Genomic DNA, 17244 nt, shown 5'->3' with positions numbered 1-17244 from the left:
GGCTGCTCCATCAATTAACCCTACAATTTAAAACAATGGCAGGGGTCTATGCTGTCAGTGCCTAAGCAGAACAGAAGTGCATCTTTTTATGATACGCAAAAAACTGACTTTATAGTACCACAGTGTGCTTGCAAGAGTAACAGCACGATCACACATCTCTGCTGTCTGTGGTCCAGGCTGTGCCTCGGGCAGAGGCTCCCTTGAACCCACAACGCCTGGCACTCAGCATGTGCTCTTCCACAGTATCAAAATAACGGGGAGGGGGTGCCATTGCCCCCCGCTCCCAGAGAGCTCTGTAGTAGTGGTCACTCTTGCATTGGGAATGATTAATGGGGTTTTTTTGGAAGGGCTACAGAATGAATGCATCACTCCAGTTTGTATCGCGCACCTCCAAGGCACGGTTCATTTCTCTTCTCCCCAGCATGATGAATTACACTCCCTCTCTTGGCCGGAGGAGATTTGAATTGCATTCTTTTATTGGAAACAGAACTGGTAGTTATTTTTCTTCGTTCACTTCACAAATTGTTTTAAAAATAAATCATCGTCTTCATTTTTTTTTTTTTTTCCACCCCCCCTCTGACTTCAAAATGCTGGGAAGCAATGCAGACAGGAAAGCCTGCGTATGCACATGCGCGTTCAATTGTGTGTTTAAAACACCTGTGAGTGGGGGGGGGGGGGGGGGATTTATTTATTTATTTATTTTGATGCAGTGCTTCCTCTTCATTCTGCTATCTGATTTACGCATAAAAGAAAACATGACATCGAGAAAACTGTGACTGGCACTCGTACTGTATAAATAAACACTGTGGTTCTTGTGCAGTTTGCTGTCAACATGGCTTAACCGTGAATCAACCACATTTGTGAATTATCCAGGGAGCACTGTATTATATGCTGCAGAATTCAATTTCGTTAGGCTGCTATGAGGCAACACAGAGCACACTTTCAAGAATGAATACAAGGGTGTTCACGCAAAGCTACTGCCTTGGACCCTGTACAGTAAGAAGCTCCCTCTCCCCTATAACCTTCTGTGTACAAGCAGTAGAAAAACTGGAGAAATATCCAGAAAACTGAACTTAAAAACGGCACAGGCAAAAAAAATACACCGTGAAAGAAAGTAACAGTGCCTAGCAGCTGCGTTTATCTGACTTGTCTTCTGAAACAAAGCCCCTTACAGAGAGGTTAAATGACAGACACAGCGTTCACACATCCCCGTTTCTACACCTCGCTCACACTTCCACGCCAGAACAGAAACAGCACTCACGCAAGCGTCTCATCGGTATAAAACGTCCTTCTCTTTATTGGGCTGGTATATGTTTTCTAGAGTTTACAAAGGGGCTTCAACTGGTGGCGTAAAAACAGACAAGCGCTTTCTGTGGTTAAGCGAGGGCACCCATTGGATCCCAGGCTGGGAGGACCACCAGCTCTTGCTCCATCACTTCCAGCACCTCTGCGGAGACGTACTTCTTGTCCACGACTACCTCGTAAACATACTCCGAGAACCAGTCGTCAGTCATGATGAGGTAGCCTGCAGAGCGAGAGGGAGGAAGAGGAGGTCAACCTGTCCGTTACGAACCAGATACATTTCTCTTTAAAAAAAAAAAAACACAACAAAACACCGCACAAGCTGTACTTATGTAATCTGATGCACTACATTTAGACTTAGCTTTTGTGGTTAACAAAATTAGAGTAAGTTATCATACCAGTATAGTTAGAGAAAATTAAAATGAACAGGTCAGTTAAAATATTCGCTTAACAGTAAATAAATAACAATAACCAAACTGTCTGCTAATTATTATTTCCGTTTTATTATTCAAGACGAACGGCGTAGCGCCACCGATGGCCCGACGTGCAATAAACTGGAGGTTCAGGTTACAGGGTGGAAACTGTTTGCCAGTACTGATAGTATGACTTGTTGGATGGGGGTGGGGGGGTGATGTGGCTTCCAAGTACCAGGCAACACTTCTTATTGGGAAAATCCTGAATATTGTTTCTAGCAGCCAGACATACACACGAGAGATGGGTCTCGAAGAGAGAAACTCTGTGGTATTATCACAGTTCATATACACACGCTCCCCTGACAGAGCTTTATCACCTATTTAAAGAGCATAAGGAAATTGTGGACAGCTGATAACAGTTTATGGGTTTCATTTATGGACTTGCACACAAGGGAGAGAAACTCAAAGTTTCTCTAAACAGGCAGAACTGGAACACTCCTAATATAACCACTGGACGCCAAACACGACCACGCCAGACTCGAGAGGTATTACAGAATATTAGCAGTGTTATTATTACTCAGCACAAAGCTGTAATGCAAGAAAGGCATGCAGCATGCATTACCCCAGGCTGCAAGGACTTCAGTTGCAGGGCATTAGCTAAATCCAGAACATAGAAAACGTTTGCCAAGGAATGTCAAATAGTTTCACCACGCTTGGATGAGTTCAGTTCCAAAAATATTGTTAACTAAACGCAGGTGTTACACAAGTAGTGATATCTTCACAGTAGGAGGGGGAGGAGGGCTTTTAGGACTGAAGCATTGGATATTGGAAGCCAGGCTGTGCGCCTCGGGAGTGGAGCGTTACACATCTCGGATCAATCCGAGCCATCAACCATATAACCGAACATCACTGAGTGCGATCGAAGGCTTTCACCAGCAATGTAACCGAGATTAAACAGTTTAGCCACACATGCCTGGCATACACTTGTTTTTCTTGGCCCTACCTCCTTTCAGCTCGGCAAGGATAATAAAACAACTAAGGATTTCACAACTTTCTCTCTCTCGAGAAACCACATGAGATACACAACTAAAACGAGAGCCACATTTTCGGCTGTACAGCTTCAAGCTCGATTAGACTGGACTGCTCCCATTTTAGCCCACACCACACTCACTACGTGAGGAGTATTCAGTTATTCAGATCGCTCCAAATGGTTGAATGACGTCATTCGTCTACTACTGTGTTGTGTTTTGAAAAGGTTTCCTCTCGCAGAGTCCCCCTAACCACAAGCAGCAACTCCCAGGGGGCTTGCCAGGAACAAACTGCAGATTCTGTCCTGTTTGCAATTACAATCCAACACCACCGGGTGGCACTAAAATCCCACCAAAACAACTCAAAATAAAAAATAAAAAATAATAACCAGGACGACTTGTTTAGAAGGAACAGACTTGGACTCTGCTTTGCGTCTGTGCAGTAAAAGCAGCACGCTGACCTATTTCCGCAGTCACGGTGAAGTGTGCGTATGCCCTGCGTGTCGAGGCAGTTCATGGGAGCTTTATATAACAGAACAGACTAATGCATTACCTGGCACGCAGGCTGTTGTGTAAGGCTCGACCCCAGCTCCTAATCTAGCAGTCCAGGCTGCCCCGGGCCCCTCCAGGCTCTTTCTCATGCCGATAAGGGACAATAGGCACCAACGTTTTCTATCAGCAAGTCTGAACTCATTGTTTTACTGGGAAACACAGAACCTCCCAGTCCCAGGCTTGAACTTCATACCACCGTGATAACCAGAAGAAGTGTCACAAAAACCAAAAAACAAACCAGCTGCAAAAAACAAAATGCTACTGCTTGCTTTAAAGCGGGAGCCGCTTATTTCCAATGATAATAAAATGCTTTCATAGACAGCGGAAAGCCTGGATGCTGGCTGATGACACTGTTGCTGGTTCAGGACACACGGCTGCATCGAAAGTGTTCTCAAGATGCAAATAAGCAGCTGCATTTTTTGATGGTTAGATCAGTTTCTAAGCTGCAAATTTACGCCAGCTCTGTTCTGGGTACACTTCCTGTGTTCTATAAGTCTTTCGAGGCTGTGCAGTGAAAAGGTTACGTTTCTAGGAACTTTTACAGATCCGTCATCTCCTCTCAAGATGATCTGTGAACAATTTATTTACACTGGCTTAAGAACCGTGTGCCTCCAACATGTCTAAAATATACACGGCATGTTTCAAATTATTGCTGTAAAATGACAGGATTACATTGCATGGTATAAATCTCCCCAGAGTGGTGATAAATATAAACCAGGACCAGCAGCCAAACACTGAACATAAAATCAGAACTTGAATGGAGTTCTTCCTGCTGCAGACCATTTTTAATTGATATGTTTACAATAACTTTGTGTTTTCGTAATTACATCTTGTTCGGGGTGACTATGAAGATATATAAACTTTAAACAATCGAAAAATCTGAAGAACAATAAACAAACCCAAACTTTAGATACAGAGTTAAAAATGTACATGCACACTACAAAACTATACCAGTATCAGTGCATACATACACAAATAAAATAATTTGTGTGCACAATATCATGGTAATTGCCAATGACAGGACTGGATTACACATTATCAATGACACACACATATTGAATAATCTCCAGATGTGGTGCTGCTGGGACTGCGTTTGCTGGAGCTGCTGATTATTGGACTGGGAGCGTGGAAGGCGTAGTAGCAGGATTCTGGGGGCAGATCTGCTCCCGGGCCACAGCTCAGAAACAGACCCGCTTGGCCGCTGTGTCCTGCCGTAGCACAAAAATGTAAGGAGGAGGTTTTTGTGTGCCAAAGACTGTTCGCAAATTCTGCATTCACCAAAATGTTCTTCTTCTACTCAGCTATTGTAAACCACAAAAACAGGAATCTCTAAGCTATTGCGTAGGTTGAGGTGCTCTCCCACCAAAAACACATGCCTGCTCTCTGTGTGGGACAATCAACACAAATGAACACAGCGTCCTGCTCTTCCAATGCTTCAAACGCTGCAGAATTAGTGAATAAGCACAATCGACAGATGCCAATTACCCACCTGTGATCAGCTTTTTAAATTTTTTTGAAAAACAGGAATTTCTCAATTGCCGAATGTTAGCAGTAACAAAAGCCACATTATAAAAAGAATATTAAAAACAAATACACAGTGATCAGTAGCACAACAAAGCGGAGCGTCGCTATGGAAACCTCCGAAGCGAGGGGTTGAAAGCGCTTTCTTAATCCAGCTCTAATCTGTACAGGAATGCGCTGGACAGGACGCCCAGTAATCCTTCCCCTCCTGATCTCCACGCACAGGACTGCAGCAGACGCATGGGTCTGGGAAACAATTAGCGTAGCTAATTAATGCTCAGGTATGAGAGCCGAGATTACATACCAGATAAGGGAGGAAGCTGGCTACTTTGCAGATTCCTTAGTGAAGTGCTTCAAAGTATAAACAGTTAGATACGTTCAGGAGACCAGAGAGACGGCAAGAGAAAACTCAGGAGGACCAACCAGACCCGGGCTCAGTTCCAGTGTTAACTGTGCAGTTCACAATGAACTGCACTTACAATGCAAATGTAATTCTAACTGTATTTCATCCTTGGCACACCTGCGTAATTGTAGCATATAAAATCGATCGATTACAGTTCAAATTACCCATTTATTTGTCTCCAATAATTTTTCTTGTATTTTCAACCACTTTTGGGAAGAAAAAAAAAAGTTGTATTTGTAACTGTGATAATTGCTGTGTTATTCTGAATAAATAGAGCAAGCGTGTTAACGTGGGGAGCTGTTCATGTAACTTGTATAATTGTAATCACTGTAGCATCATTGCAACAGCAATTGAACACAACAGCATTGTAACTGCAATTTCAATCTCAGCACACAACTCTGCAGCAATTGCAATTATAAACTACAACTGACCCCAGGTCTGGGATCAACACAATATCTGAACAACTTAATCAGAAACCGAATTAAAGTTTCAGATCCGAAGATCTCTTTTCCCCTGTTCTAATGCAATCTAAGTTGCCTCTGTGCTTTGCAAGTCTGGCAAGTGGCTTATAGTGGAATATATTAGAAACAATACGAATACAAGCTGCAGGAAACCAGCAGCAGCAATGACCGACCGAGAGTCTCCTGGCTGATCTGTGCTTCTTAATCTCCGCTACATCAGACCAGACCCCCAGGAACAGAGACCTGTGATCCAGCAACAAGTAGAAACATAATATTTTCAGCAGGGTCCCAACACTGTTAATCCAGCAATAAAAAAGCACACACTCTTGGCTGTGGTTTAAGCCAAGCTGCAGAGCTCTTAGGGGTGACTCTAATAAACCTGTCTGATACACCCCCCGCTGAGATCAACACGGTCCCACAAAGCCAGTGCTGCCCTCGCTCCGTCAAAAGGGCTCTTGTTCCGCACTTAGCTGTCTGGTGCTTTTCTGCTTTCCTCTTCAGTACAGACTGGCTCTTCTTACTGAAGGCACAGCCAGGCACTCCATCAGCTCAGAGTATTGAGAATGGAGTGTTTAGACAGGTGCTCATTATTAAGGTGCATGGTTACGTCAGTACTGGAGAGTGGAGAATGGAGCGTCGGGGTGAGGCGTTTGGGGGTACAGTACCTTTGTTTCCACGGTCGTCTCCCCAGGAATTCTCAACTCTCCACTTCTTGTAACTTCCCTCCTTCCCTTCCTGTGAAACACACAAGAGAGCAGCGGTATAATATTCAGAGTGAAATCGAATACACTCCAGGGCTCAAATGTACAGCTGTCATCACAAAAACAAAAACTGATTTAAAAAAAAAAAAAAAAAAAACCAATAAGAGAATACACCGGACATCATGCTGCCTTCAGCACATGGATGGGTTTCCAAGCCACGTTCTGCTTGCCGCTAATCAAGACTGTGGACCGCAAGCTTCCAAGTGCTGATCCCAAAGTCAGGATCCTAAAGCCTTGGCTCACCGGGCCATGTCTGCCAGGCAAGATTCAATGGAGCACTACTGCAGGCTGCTAATTCAATGCACAGAGTCCTACAGAAAAGGCTTGCTGGCTGTCATTGTCACGCATTACAGTAAACTGCTAAGTGCAGCTGACCTGCTGGAACCCGGCTTTCATGACATGTGCATCTGGGCTCATTTATAGAAAACTGCCAGCAATTTAAATGACTACTGTTCATTAACTAGTATAAACAAGGAAACAGCAAGTGACGCAGGCACAAAAATAACTGAATTCTAAGAAAATGACGGTGATTTCAACCGAGCTCTGACAGTGCTCCACATTACAAAACCAAAATACAATTCAGTCTAAACGGGCCCCTTTTGAAGGCTATAATCAAAGCCATCTCACTACACACTCAGGAGAAACAACGGTCCTTTCCAGGCAGGGTAAAGCTAACCCTCCTGCTGCCACAAAGATCTATATTTAGGGTAGGACTGGAACCTGAATAGTATTGAGGTCAAAGAAAGCAGGGACGGAAATAAAGACTCCCACTGCATACCTGTCTGGGTCACTCCATATTCTGCTGCGTGCTTAAAAACAAATCTTATTCCCACCCCTCTTAGATGATCTGAGCGCAGTCTTGCACTGTGTTGTTCAGATTACCCTTTAAAAGCCCTTCGGTTAACTCCAATCTGCCCCCTTCAACTTCCTCGCCGACGTTCCCTTTGCGCCCTGTTATCACCCTGACACGCATATCCCCAAACAAACATCCTGCTCGTTAGAAGACTCATTAATAGCCCCCCCCCGCGAGAGTGTCGCAATCTGAGGATGGCTGTCAGATAACGAGCCCGGGCAAGCCCGTACCCTTTCCTTTATCTCAGAGGCTGAGCAGTTAGACCTGCAGGAGGCAGGGCGTCGAATAAATAGCCAGCAGACGCAGCGCTTGCACAATTTGATCACAGCGTCGCACCGACACACAGACATGCAAACTCAGCTCCAATTCCATAGCTGCGAGGCATTCCATTAAATACAAAAGCAGAGGAAAAGATCACATGTAAGATCATAGTTAAACCCTGGAAGACTCTCCAGCAGCTATCCAATTAGCTTTGCCTTCTCAACGTCAGCGCTGGCATCTCGTGCGCTTGTTTGGCAAACTACGGTAATTGCAAAGAAAGTGCTGCATTTTCTATTTTTTGAAAACTGTGTGGTATTTTCAGAGCAGTGATTTATTAAAAAAAAAAAAAAAAAAAAAAAAAGTTCTTCTCCTCCCACAGATCTTAGATGGTTGTTTTGGAATGTAATTTTCCTTAAAGTACATTTTGCTAGTGCCTTATCCCTGCACATATTTTGCAGTATAATCTTTACACTGGCAAAAAAATCATTTTCATTTCTCCTTGCTCCATATATATGGACATATCTATATCTAATATATACAAGGGATGGAAATAAGACTCCTACTGCACAGCAGTTTCAGCCATTCCAGGTTTTAATATGATCTTGATTGTACAGGTAACTAGCTTGGGTGTGTTATTAAAATCATAGCAAAAACCCAGATTGGATCAAAGTGCTATGCAATGGGATCCTTATTTCCACCCCAATGCATCTATTCTTATTTCCCCCACCAGACACCACATTCAGGCTTGAAGTTACTGGTTAGCCTTGGCTTGTACCTTGTCAGTGACAGCAGTCAGGACCATGGCGTGGGTCATCAAAGAGTCTCCAAATATTAACCTCTCAGCCTTGGACAGGTTCTTCACAGAGATCCCAAACACCAGCTCATGGTTAAACCTGCAGGCAGAGTCAGAGTCACTCTGAGACACACAAACACGTGGACCCAAATGATTAAAAAGGGGCTTGACTCTCTGGAAGAGGCTGGTACTCACACATCCATGTCGTTGATACCCAGCTTGCCATGGAAGTGCTTCCCAACATCACAACCAAACCACACAGCCTAAGCACAAGAGAACCAGCAGATAAGACAATGGAGTATCAGGAGAATGAATGCAGCGCGTTCGATGCAGGTTGCAAAGAAAAGGGGAAGGCACAGAAATGATGCGGGTGGTTACCTCCCCGTCTTTGATGGAGTCCGCGGCGGCTTTCTTGAGCACGTCCACAGCCTGGTTATTGTATTTGGTTATGCGGCCGCCCACCATGTTACCCAGGAACTCTACACCGTACAGCTTATTGTAGGGGTTCTGGGGTCGAGGGTCATTCACCAGGCAGATCTGCTCGCCAAGGGAAGAAGAGATAGTTACACAACTTGTAAATAAAATAAGGGATTACAAATTGAAGCAGTGCCAATAAACATTTCCAACAGTAGCAGGAAAGGTGTTAATCCATCCGTGTGTCCCTTTACACTGCTGAAGGGTTTGACACGCTCTCTGTAGAACTGCAGCGGGCTCAGTGTCAGTGTGTGTGTGTGTGTGTGTGTGTGTGTGTCTCACCTTGTCCTCAATGTCGTACAGTGGTTTGACATGCTCTCTGTAGAACTGCAGTGGGCTCAGTGGCCCCAGCCTGTGGAAGTTCTTCTCCTTGTCTCGGTACTCCCAGGTGAACGTGTCGGGAGGGCTGCCCAGACAGACACTCACCACCCGAAACACCTGCAACAGACAGGGAGAGAGAAACACAAACCAGGGCTTACACACGGCAGGGAGAGAGAAACACAAACCAGGGCGTACACACGGCAAGGAGAGAGAAACACAAACCAGGGCTTACACACGGCAGGGAGAGAGAAACACAAACCAGGGCTTCCACACGGCAGGGAGAGGGAAACACAAACCAGGGCTTACACACGGCAGGGTCGGCAGCTATACTGGCTCACAGATACGCTGGGGAAAGCATGCACCACACAGCAATACAACTTGGAAGGTAGCAACAGCGGACCAAGAGAATGAGGATGGCATGCTTGGTAGCTGCCATAGCACGTGTAGAGGGGCTCAATGTGACCACACGAAAGCTCAATTTATCCCCATGGTCTATGGTGGCTACATGCAGGGAGGGAAAGGAGACTCACCTGATCCATTCCTGGTTTTATTACATGTTTAATAAGACACTCCTGAGCTTGTTACCTGCACACTGTGGCTAGTCAAGCTCCTAATAAAACCTGGAATGGCTGAAACTGCGATGCAATATCTTATTGCCACCCCTCTAAAATATATATATATGTAGTTGTATTTTTTTTCTCTGCCCATCTGTACTGGTCCAGTGACAAATTAATCACCCTGCACTGAAATCAACAGTTGTCCAGTAACTGCGCGACAGGGTTCGTTGGGTCACTGGTACAGTTTCCCCATCAAGGCTACAGAGGATTATTCATTGTGTTTGCATTCTGCTGTAGTCAAATAATAACTTTTTTTTTTTTCGAGTTCTGCTGAAATCAGACAAATTCCAAACATTTTCTCAGAATCCGAGTTTCCAGAAGAGAGAAAATCGGAGGAATTTGCTTCCTTTCCTGTCGCAGCAGACTCCTGCCCGCCTCCCTAAACACACACAGGCTCACACACGACGGAGCCCTGTTAAGTTTTCCATCCCTTCTGTTCTGGTTATTGGCAGCGGCTTGGGGCACGCTCGGTTTGTTTTCCCATGGCGCCGTGTAAATTGTGCCCAGCTGTATCCAGAATGTACCCAAAGCGGGGCACAGCCGGCAGGGACAAAAATACCTGCCCTGCCCCACTCCCCCTGTCTTTCTAAGAACAGCCAAATAAATTCCCGGCTCAGAACAAACAGAGGAGCCCCTCTCTGTTCAAAGGACGGAGGAAACACACCCGGGTCGCGTGACGTCAGGAAACGAAGTGTGTCAATATTGAAACACCTGTCTGCAGACAGAAATATAAAAAGAAACAAGCCGCGTTTCACTTGCGATCTGCCATGCAGGCTATAGCTGTGGTCAAGCCAGGCTTTAAATCTCTCTTTGTAGAACAGCGGTGCCTGACGCTGCCATGTGTCTGGTGTGTCCAGCAAACAGGGCATCAATCAGTCACCGCGTATCTTACAAAAGGAAGCAGGGAGAAGAGGCAGTGGTGGGGAGCCCTCACACCACCAGTATAGATATTTTTCTGGCTTCAAGATTACATGGAGGGAGTTTACAAGTTGGAGAAACTTTAATACACATGAAAAATAAGTGATGGACAGTAAGCACCTGGTCCAGGGCAGTTATGACAGCTTTCCTGTAATGGATCAGGCTATGGGGCTGATTTAACTTATACTCTGCCAGGATAAGCCACAACTGAATTTAACAGCATTGGTACAGAGGGGATCAGATTCAGCGATTTCAGCACTGCAAATGCTAGAGCCTGGAAATGACACTGAAAACGCTCAACCCCCTCGTCATTAGGGCCATTGCCGTCAGTCTAGAGCAAACTACCAACATCTTCAACCTGGAATAGGAAAAACAAACACATTAAGAAAACACGGAAATGCTTCAGTACAGCATGGCAGAAGGAAGCTGGCCACACAAGTCACTCCCTTGAGGAAATGATTTGGAAGCTCGTTATCAGTAATCCGTGTTCTTAAAAAAAACAAAAACAATACAAAAAAACCTGCACAAGGCCATGCAGCTATCAGGCCACACCGAGGAAATGAGAATTAAAAAAATACAGAAACACATGGCTCTTTACAATAGACTACTGAGCTTGCTGGCTCTCAGATCTGCAGTACAGCACTGAGTTCTCTACACTAGACTGTATTGAATTAGCTGCTCTCAGATCCCCAGTACAGCACTGAGTTCTCTACACTAGACTGTATTGAATTAGCTGCTCTCAGATCCCCAGTACAGCACTGAGTTCTCTATACTAGACTGTATTGAATTAGCTGCTCTCAGATCCCCAGTACAGCACTGAGTTCTCTACACTAGACTGTATTGAATTAGCTGCTCTCAGATCCCCAGTACAGCACTGAGTTCTCTACACTAGACTGTATTGAATTAGCTGCTCTCAGATCCCCAGTACAGCACTGAGTTCTCTATACTAGACTGTATTGAATTAGCTGGTTCTCAGATCTCCTGTACAGCACTGAAGAGAGACACACGGGTCCACCAGCCGTCCGCTTCTTTTTACTCTGCAGGCCAGCCATGCAGCCACCTCAGAGCTACAACGTCAGAGGACCATGCAGTTCTGGGCAGCTTACAGGCAGGCTCGCAGGTGCCCGGCCAGTCTACAGGGGTCGCTGGTGCCCAGTGAACCGAGGACACCCTGGCCAACCTAAGCCCTCCCTCTCCCGGGCGACTCTTGGCCAATTGTGCGCCGCCCCCGGTCGGCAGTGGAATAGCCTGGACTCGAACCGGTGACCTCCAGGCTACATGGCACATCCTGCACTCCACGCGGAAAGCCTTTACAGACTGCACCGCTTCAGAGCCCAACATCTGTTCTGGTTTAAACAGCAGCTCAAGCCCCATTCACTCTGTTACATAAACACACGTGACACAAAGAGATTCGATTTGTTTACACCACGTTATATATTATTATAACAAAGCGATACAGCAACTCATCATCAACGCCCCTGGCCTGCGGCGGCAGGCGGCTGCTGTATAGACACCAGCTGAGCAAGCAAACAACCTCTGCTGTCCCGCCAGGATATTCTGGGTGCTTTAAAGAGAAAGCAGCATACATCTTGGCTTTATTTTTTTATTTACACCCGATCATCCTAATGGCATGCTGTTAGTGGTTTCAGATGCAACCATTCCTCAACATGCAAAAGATTAACTGCAGTGGCATTATCCAGATATTATCTAGTTTTCTACCAATGCAGAATAGCTGGATGGGACTGGCTATTTTACCCCCTAAAGGGTTTTGACAATGGTGACCTATAAGACTTGTAACACACTGAGGATGCCAATTCAATTCATTCAGGGACGAAAATAAGACTCCCATTGCATAGCAGTTTGATCCACTCCTGGTTTCACTATGAGCTTGAGACGACGCACCTGAACTAGTTACCTACACACAGTGGCTGATCAAGCGCATATTAAAACCTGGCATGGATGAAACTGCTTTCCAATAGGAGACTTCGTTCCACCCCTAACCTAGACAGTGTCAGAACTATACGCCACCTGCGTTTAAATATTAAAATCAGGACTAAACCTGACACTTCAAACGATGCGCTGTTGTAGACTTCGGTTTTGTCAAAGTCCCCCTTAACGATTTAAAACGACAGCGTGGTTTAGATTAACTGACTAGAGCCCCAAAAACCTGTCAAATCCACATTCCTGTTTTATTGGTGTGGAAAGTATTTCACCTGATGAAACAATGGCTGTGCAGAAAGGCTGCGTGACTACCCCCACAATGCTGTTCTTTTCTACAGCAGGAATATCGCTGTCCTTTCTGTACACTTTCTTGTGTATACTGCTAATAAACCTTGTCCCAAGCATCAGAATGCAATCTGTAATCAAAGAGCTCCCCCACGTGGTGACACTGCCTATACAGAACCACTAGTGCTACTGAACTACAGGACTCAGACTATTACCAGCTCAGATTTACTGCTTCAACCAGGTCCGACAAGCACAGAGTTAGAGCAGCTGTTCTCTCGCCTGATGCTCTCTTAATCCATCCCACTCCAGGATCTCAGCCCAGAGCCCTGTACCAACTAGGTGCTTCACAGCTGAAGTGAACCTCTGTGTTCCACCAAGTAATTAAAGGACCTGGTTGGAATAAGATCCTGGACTGGATTTAAAGAGCAGCGCTGATCTGAAGTGTCAGAGGACGTGACCGCAGACCACTGCAAGCACTCGGAAGAAAGGCAGGGGTCGGAGCCAGCGAGAAATAAATGAAGCAGCTGAAACAAATGCTTACCTCCTCTATCATAGTATCCATGGTGTCAGAGAGCTCTTCTTTAGATGCATCGCTGGCCACCATGTTCCTCAGTCTGAGGCAATACTCTCTCATCTGAACACCAGGGAAGAGACGAACAATGCCGTGTTAATGAATCTATGCAGAGAACGTCACAACACAGTGCATCTGTAAACTTAAGATACAAAACAGTTTTCCCCATACACAATCGTGTTGTGTGCACTTTCTACCTTTCTACAAGCAGTAATGTCTAACCCAGGGGTCTCCAGCCCTGGTGCTGGAGAGCCCCTATCCTGCAGGTTTTCTAGGTGTCTTTACATCATCAGTGGCTAAAGATCTGGAACACCTGTTAATCTTGACTAATTAAGCCAATAATTGGTTCAATTAAGTAACAGATTGGTTGAAACGAAAACCAGCAGCCACAGTAGCTCTCCAGGACCAGGGTTGGAGACCCCTGATCTAACCTGTTCTGGAGCACCGTCAAAACCCCAGCCCCCCACCTTGTGGTTCAGAATGTCATTCATCCGTCTGGAGGCCTCCGAGCTGTGCGACTCCGGGAAACTCTTCTTGGGCATAACGCCGTATTTTTCTGGAATAAAAACAGCAGCAACGATTTTGCTTAATTATTTATTTTTAAATGCTTGTAAAAATAATAATAAAATCGGTGACACGGTTATTTCATATATACAATATTATAACAATCTCCTTATGTCCAGTCTCACCGATAAGGTTGACCAGCATGTCCCACTGTCCTCCGTCGTTGGAGGGGTTGGACAGAAGGAACTGGACCAGCCTCCCGTCCACAGGCTCTTTCCGCAGGGCTGTCTCCACGTAGGCGTGAAGGAAGTAGTAACAGCGCTCAATCTGAACGATCAAGACAAATGGGGAGGGCTGTTCAACTGATCTGAAATAGGTGTTCTCCTAAATTATCAACACACAATACCAAGGGTACAGGAATCTAACAATGTATTCCTATCTCGGAAGATATTTAAAAAACGTGAGGCAAAATCCTCTGAGTGATGCAAACCAAGGCAAGATTATAATCCACCACCTAGGAGTTACAGCCCTGGCTTTCCAGCTGCTGTGATTTAAAAGGTGCTGTACAGTCAGAGACACAAAAAAGGCATGCTTGCAATCTCATTTTCTTACTGCGTGCCTAACGAATACAGCAATAACGCATGCTCACTTCTACAAAGGTAAACGTGCTGTTTTGTGGCTGCTCTGAGTCCATGTGTTACCTTATCCCAGAAGAACAGATAGGACTGGCTGAACTCGAACTCTTCCATGTTAAACTTCTTCATGAACGGAAGACGCATCACGTTGAGGCAGGAAAAGATCCAGCACCTTCCTGAAAGTGGCAAACGACGCAGGCCTGAGTAACGCGACTCATTACAAGGGAGGTCACGTCAGGGCTTACGACAGAAAAAAAAAAAAAACACAACAGGAGTCGACTGATCAGCTGCAGTCATCCTGCCGCTGATAATACAAACCCACTCAAGAAAAGAACACAGGACAGAGATGCCAACAGAACAGATTCCACAGGAGCCTGCTGCAATCACAGGCATTGGTTTAACCTTAAGGTCTTAATGTCAGTTCAGTGCAGCATCAGTAACACGGTGTTGGGTTTCAAAAAAAGTTATTTTAGCCCCTGGACCTTACTCTGTCAGGGGCACCCTTCCCTCCCTCTCTGCCTGCCTGCCTGCCTGCCTCGTCCAGGCACTTCACAGCCCTCAGCCAGACGCTCTATACGAGTCTAAACACGTAGCACCCCCATCAGCATCATTAAAAAATGGATAGTCATGAAGTACATTCACTGCCATGTGAATTACACAGATGCAATAATCCCTGCCGTGCCTCACCTGAGCTCTTCTGGTGTGTGATGGGCTTGCCCTCGCTGGGGATGGCGTGCTGGAAGACGTGGACGGTGTCCTGCACCGTCGTCCTGTGCAGACACACCTCCAGAGGGTCGATGCAGGTCGACACATTCTGAGCCAGCAGGTAGCGGGGCTCCGACTTCAGCTTCTTAGTGAAGGAGGCGACCTTCTCAGGGCTCAGACCTGCAGGCAAAACACTGGCCTCTATTTAAAGTCTCGGACTCTGTGCATCTTTTTTTTTTTTTTTTAAATCCATTCCAGGTTTTACTATGAGCTTGATTAGCCACAGTGCAAAGGTAACAAGCACAGGTGTGTGTTATTAAACTCATAGTAAATCCAGGAATGGTTCAAACTGCTATGCAACGGGAGTCATATTAATAATAAAGTAAGTACTAAAGCCTATTTTAAAGGACCCAGGAGTGCCAGACCGCCTGCATAACCAATTTTTGTGAAAGGAACTAAAATAAAGAACACATTGATGCCTGGTTTCACAGACCCTGAGTAGCACTCAGGGTCTTACCTGCAGGATAACATTGCAGATAAGAAGATTACAGCTTTATGACTGTTTGAAGATATACATGAACAAATAATAATAAAAAAAAAAAAAAAACTTGTTACCTTTACAAGCCCTTAAATTAACCTTTCAAAAAGAAAACAGTCTTAGAAAAATGAACAGTGCCAATATACTGATAATCCAATTTGACCTTACTGTTTTTTTTTGTAATATTTTAAAAATAAATAAATAGATAAATAAATGCTAAATGCCCGCTATTTGTATACTGCTGTGCTAAACCAGAGGCAAAACCCACAGATGCTGACCCGCGTTAACCACAAAACAGATTGGAGAGTTCACTGCGATATTATTAACATTGTAACACGTACCAGTTACATTAATTAAAAGTTAATTAGTGCGGCAATGGGGCGTTCGAGGTGATTTTAAAGTACAAAATAAATCAATTAACGTGTTTTTTTTTTTTTTTTTATCAATCTAGTTAGTAGATAAGAATGATTAACTTTTACACAAAATAATAATAATTCTTTGTGTATCTACGGTACTTAGTTACACAAAAAAGCTCGTGTCCAGCGTAACTAACCCTTAATCACTTTTGCTCGTTAATTAAGGAAACTCAACATAAAACGAGTTTACCTTCGTAACTAATAACGGGGCTACCAGTAGCAAATCTATAATGAAATCTTTAATTAAATCTAATGAAATATGACTCGAGACCCGGCGAAACTTGAGTCTTGGATTCAAATTAAGAAATGCAGATACTGTTGCCGCGTTAATAAATAACAACATCCCAGCAAACCCACTTTCTTACCAGCTGTCATGGTGTGTTTTTTTGTTTGTTTGTGAGTTAGTTAATGTATTTATTTTTTCTTCTTCTTAAAATTTGTGTTGGGAAGCTCTTTTTTTTTTTGCCGGACACCGAGAAAGAGCTTTCCGGAAACAGGAAATAAAAACGGGACACAGAATTTTCTCCCCGTACTAGATTAATGTTTTTATTTGTTATTTTATTTTTTTATTTTAAAATGCTACTCTGCCATTCTTTTTTTTTTTTTTTTCTTCAATGAAACAAAGTTCAGAAACGCGAAAGGGTCGATTTAAATTAAAGAATGTATTTTTGGTTGGATTATGTTGTTGCTTTGTTTAACCCGCAGCGGGAGGTTTAAATGTTGGTATATCTGTGTTTATTTTGTTTCTTTTTAGTCGGCTTTTGTGCTTAAAATTGTGTTTTTTCAGGCGTTTCGATATTGTCTTTTTACTACTTTGTTAAAAAAAATAAAAATAAATAAACGTTCTCGTTTTAAGGCAGAATAATTGACTGTATAAACTGAGCGGTTTCCTGTGCAGATCCGTGTCGTAAGACGTGCAGAATGACTGCGTGTAATATCATGCTGTTATTTTCCAATCTGGTTATTTATCA

The 17244-nt window shown here is 44.4% G+C and overlaps 1 protein-coding gene across 1 annotated transcript; it reads right to left on the bottom strand.

The window, feature by feature from the left end:
• Window positions 1–1273: 1273 nt before the first annotated feature.
• Window positions 1274–16683, bottom strand: blmh (bleomycin hydrolase). The gene is made up of 12 exons (XM_041241089.1): window positions 16639–16683; window positions 15302–15499; window positions 14681–14790; window positions 14165–14306; window positions 13943–14031; window positions 13446–13538; window positions 9105–9260; window positions 8727–8885; window positions 8544–8611; window positions 8331–8448; window positions 6346–6415; window positions 1274–1525 (listed from the first exon to the last, which is right to left on the bottom strand). Exons 1-12 carry the CDS (start codon window positions 16646–16648, stop codon window positions 1377–1379), a joined length of 1362 nt encoding a protein of 453 aa, XP_041097023.1. The 5' UTR covers window positions 16649–16683; the 3' UTR covers window positions 1274–1376.
• Between the last annotated feature and the right edge of the window lie 561 nt (window positions 16684–17244).

The sequence above is a fragment of the Polyodon spathula genome, unplaced genomic scaffold (genome assembly GCF_017654505.1).
Source record: "Polyodon spathula isolate WHYD16114869_AA unplaced genomic scaffold, ASM1765450v1 scaffolds_764, whole genome shotgun sequence".
Taxonomy (NCBI): Eukaryota; Metazoa; Chordata; class Actinopteri; order Acipenseriformes; family Polyodontidae; genus Polyodon; species Polyodon spathula.
The sequence above is the reverse complement of the archived record's forward strand: the minus strand, read 5'-3'. Positions and strand labels throughout refer to the sequence as shown.

Coding starts and splice junctions, on each gene's coding strand:
- blmh (XM_041241089.1), bottom strand. Junction 14,791..15,301: donor CACACACCAGAAGAGCTCAG/GTGAGGCACGGC, acceptor TGCCACTTTCAG/GAAGGTGCTGGATCTTTTCC. Junction 14,032..14,164: donor CATGCTGGTCAACCTTATCG/GTGAGACTGGAC, acceptor TTTTTATTCCAG/AAAAATACGGCGTTATGCCC.